This window comes from Neoarius graeffei, chromosome 17 (genome assembly GCF_027579695.1).
Source record: "Neoarius graeffei isolate fNeoGra1 chromosome 17, fNeoGra1.pri, whole genome shotgun sequence".
NCBI classification, from domain to species: domain Eukaryota; kingdom Metazoa; phylum Chordata; class Actinopteri; order Siluriformes; family Ariidae; genus Neoarius; species Neoarius graeffei.
The window spans coordinates 37,874,346-37,878,765 of record NC_083585.1 but is presented as its reverse complement, the minus strand read 5'-3'; the positions used below and the strand labels follow the sequence as shown (position 1 = coordinate 37,878,765).

General features: G+C 37.4%; 1 protein-coding gene across 1 annotated transcript; it reads left to right on the top strand.

Moving 5' to 3' along the window:
* The first annotated feature begins 403 nt into the window (after nt 1-403).
* guca1c (guanylate cyclase activator 1C) lies at nt 404-3,469 on the top strand. Its single transcript, XM_060898125.1, has 4 exons — nt 404-598; nt 2,105-2,254; nt 2,905-2,992; nt 3,312-3,469. The coding sequence occupies exons 1-4, from the start codon at nt 404-406 to the stop codon at nt 3,467-3,469; spliced, it is 591 nt and encodes a 196-aa protein (XP_060754108.1).
* The last annotated feature ends 951 nt before the right edge of the window (nt 3,470-4,420 follow it).

The following is a 4,420-nucleotide window of genomic DNA, read 5'->3' as shown; positions in this document are numbered from 1 at the left end:
TCACTGGCTGATTTCTGATCTCTTAGAAGAAACTGAGAGATTAATTTCTTTGAATGCCTTAATATAGCTCGGGTGCTGAATTTATCATAGTGCTGCATTATCTGAAAAGCTGACTTGTGTAAGAATTCCATGTCTTTTTGTTCGTAGAAAAGTTCAACAGTGATCTTGTTAAGGCATTATCTCTCCTTCTAGTTGCCAAAAGACTTAAGGGCTTTAGATAATACTTGCTCAGGTCTGGCATTTCCCAAGTTCAGCCAAGAATCACCAGCATCTCCATCAACACTGACTCCAAGACTATTTGCTATACAGTATTTGCTTCTGGACCACTGAGTCAAAGGAAGGAGATATACAGCACTATTATCCTCACCACAAAGTAAATAACAATCATTTCCTTTTTGGAGTTATGGGTGCTCATGGATCTAACATGGATGAAATCCTGGCTGAGGACATGCATCACTGGTACAATAAGTTCATGAAGGAGTCTCCTTCAGGGCTCATTACCCTGTTTGAGCTAAAGAACATGCTACAGATGCAGGGTATGACCGAGGAGGCCAGCAGCTATGTTAACCAGGTCTTCTATACTTTTGACATGGATGGGGTAAGAGAATCCAAACTGCATCCAACCAAAATGAATGGTGGAGACTTGTAATATAAATACTTTCCTTGTAATTATAAATCCACCATCTGTAATACATCATCAGTACCTCATATCTGACCCCAGCTTCCTAACAAGCTGGGATATGTGAAGAAAAAAATTTCACTGCTGCAATGTTTATTTTCTTATGTATATGTATGTGTGTATGAGTGAGGATATTACACAGTGAAGTTTATCTTCAAGTGGTGAATGTATAGTTCATGAGTGTTCTCTGCTCACTTGTAAAATATTTTTCAACTTGAAAATATAAACTTCATATCTTCTTGCCACCATGTAATATTCTTTTTCTTATATAGACATAAAAAACTACAAGTTAATAAAAAGAATTTCAATTTTGAACCAGTTCGCCATTTTGATAACATGCATCAAGTCAGTGGGAAAATACTGGGAATTACTTCCATCCACCCATCCATTATCCGTAGCCACTTATCCTGTTCTACAGGGTCGCAGGCGAGCTGGAGCCTATCCCAGCTGACTATGGGCGAGAGGCGGGGTACACACTGGACAAGTCGCCAGGTTATCGCAGGGCTAACACATAAACACAAACAACCATTCACACTCACGGTCAATTTAGAGCCACTAATTAACCTCATCTATATGCTTTTGGACGGTGGGGGAAACAGGAGAGTATGCAAACTCCACACAGAAAGGCCCTCATCAGCCACTGGGCTCAAACCCAGGACCTTCTTGCTGTGAGGTAACAATGCTAACCACTACACCACCGTGCCACCCAGGAACGACATCATCAGAGTGAAATATCGGGAAATGTGTCACTCAGATCCACGATGTATCGTGTATGAAAAATGCAAGTTTTTCAACACAGTTAAATAAACTTCATATCTTCAAGCCAACATGTGATTTTCTTGCTATTATATAGACCCATTCACAAACAAAAAGTACCCAAATTTATCAAAACAATTCACTGATTTCCTCACGAATGACATATAGAGATTTATGTCACAGTTTTGAACCTCCATGTCCCAGATGTAGCACGTATGAAAAATACAAGTGGTGTATTTCCCAGTAAAACCCTTATTTCCATATATATATAATAAAAAGAGGAATATTTAAAAAAACATATACCCAAGATTTCATACTAACATACATAATCATGGACAGCAGGTTATGATCACTAAAGTAAAAGCTGTGTACAATGAGGTCACACTATTCTGATTTGATTTGAATTTGACATTCATCCTTTCTATTCAACCTATTCAACCTTGCTGTTGCCTAACAGCCAGTGGTTTGTGTTTTACATATCTATCTTAATGTTAATCCAGACTTTAAGCATTGTTACTGCAAATGCCTGTATTTGACGGTGACCATCACAAAACAATAGCAGTGACATTTCTTTAATCAGTGACATCGATGATATTTCATGACATTTCCACATTTTTCTTCAGCAGATTTTCCCACAGTTATAACCTTACACATCTCTTTTCTTTTTAGGATGGGTATATTGATTTTGTAGAATATATATCAGCTGTAAGTTTGCTACTGAAAGGAGAGATCAACCAGAAACTGAAGTGGTACTTCAAACTTTTTGATCAAGATGGAAATGGAAAAATTGACAGAGACGAGATGGAGACCATCTTCAAGGTAGTCACTATCAATTTACACGTGGCTTGGTATTCAATATGAGACCTGATACTTAAAATCAAAGTACAAATTTTGGTTTGTAGAAAGAATTCTCTTGCTGCAATTCAAATAGACTTCTGTGGCAGAGATTAACCATGGAGAGGGATGAAAAGTCTTATCCTCTGTCTCAAAGCACACTTAATCTTTGGACCCACACACCTTAATCCTTACCAAGTGGCATTTTGCTCACTTTATCTCTGTAGTGTCATGTTCAGCTATTCTTCTACATGCTGACCACTTACCTGCAATTAACATTTCAGGGTTTTTTTCCCCATGATTAATAGATTATTCTATACTCTACACCATTCTCTTGATAGTTAAGTGTTTTGCTTGATAAACGGGTTTTCCCATGGGGAAACACTGATTGCAGAGTTCCTCCAAAGGGACAACTAAAGAACCCTAAAGATCTCGAGATTGTATTGGAGCATGCAATTTAAAACTTGTCCAACTATGTGTATAAAGGATGAGAAGGTTGTATAAAAGTACAAGTTTTCCTCCATGGCTTATGTTAAACATTCGAACATGAGAGCAAAAGAAGGTGAGGATGGGTAGCAGTGGGGAGCAACGTGAAATATAAGAGCAAAAATGGACTTGATCTCATTTTTACACAGGCTATTCAGGATATCACCCGGATCTATGAAAACCCTCCAGAGGAGATTGTGACACTCATTTATGAAAGGATTGATGTTAATAATGAAGGTATGACCTGCATCAAAATGTTATATGCTGTAGGAGATTCAAATATTTCTCGGACATAGATTAAATTTACCAAAGAAGACATTGTGTTTTGAAAGTGCAACATTAATGCAGATTATGTCTTACACTACATAAATATTAATACACCTGAGTCAACTAATTACCTAAATACCAAGACTTTTATGGGCTGAAATTAGTATGCTAGAAATGGAAACAAAAAAAACCCCCAAATCTCCAATTGCACTACAAGACTTTACTGACAACTCTGTCCTAGGATACTTTGTAAATTCGAACCACTAGTGTATAATGCCTTCTGTTTTAGGTGAGCTGACTTTAGAAGAGTTCATCACTGGTGTTAAGGAGCAACCTGACATCCTGGAGATGCTCACCAAGATGATGGACCTGACTCGTGTGCTGGAGATTATAGTCAATGGACAGAGAAAAATGGCTAAAGCCAGTGTGTGCAATGCCGAGTCATAGACATAAGCCTTATTCCCTTCACAACGTGCAACCTTAAAAATCAATTTGTTACAAATGAATAAAAACAAGTGTAGTTTAGGGGGAAAGGAATGTGGTTTATATGATGCTTATGCTTGTCTGTGTGTCCTGAAAAAACAGCTCTGCTGTTCAAATCAGTTCACTGAGTGATATGATGGAGAGGGATTATTAAGCCACTGAAGGCTTTGAGTTCTCATCAGGGAAGGTGTTGTTTATAACCTGAATATATTGCTTATTATGATATCCACATTCACAGTACATGAGTAATCGCGCACTCTGATTGGCTACTCTACTACTAGGCTATCAGCTCATATACCGTGAGTAGAGAAAAAGAAAATGGCAGAGTGTGTTGCTGAACCAACCGAGGCTGAAATAAAAACTACTCGAAAACAAAACCCCAAAAATACAAAAAAGCAACAAAATATTGAATGAAAGTATTTAATGGTAAGAATGTATCTTTTTTAATTTTTCAAGAATTATTATTATAGCATTTTTCACAAATTGCTACTGTCATTTCGCCAGTTTGTTTACATTCTTCATCTTTAAGCATTAAAATTACGCATGTATGCAATTTGTCACGTGTCCGCTAAGTGGAAATGACTTTGTTGGATGTTTTTATATATATATATATATATATATATATATATATATATATATATATAAAATGTTATTTACCAGCTGGGAGGTCCATATCGTGAAATACCGTGACCGAGGTCTTGAAAGTACTGACCGAGGCCCTCTGGGTCGAGGTCAGTATTCAAGGCCGAGGTCACAGTATGTCACCATACGGACCAACCTTAAGCTGGTAAATAATATTTTTAATTTTGTCTTTACCAAATTCTAACAGAAAACGAGAGTGCCCGAAAGGGAAAATCGAGCCGAGCCACCATTTTGAATCCTCATTCACGGCTGTAATGCAAATTGCTTCCTCCT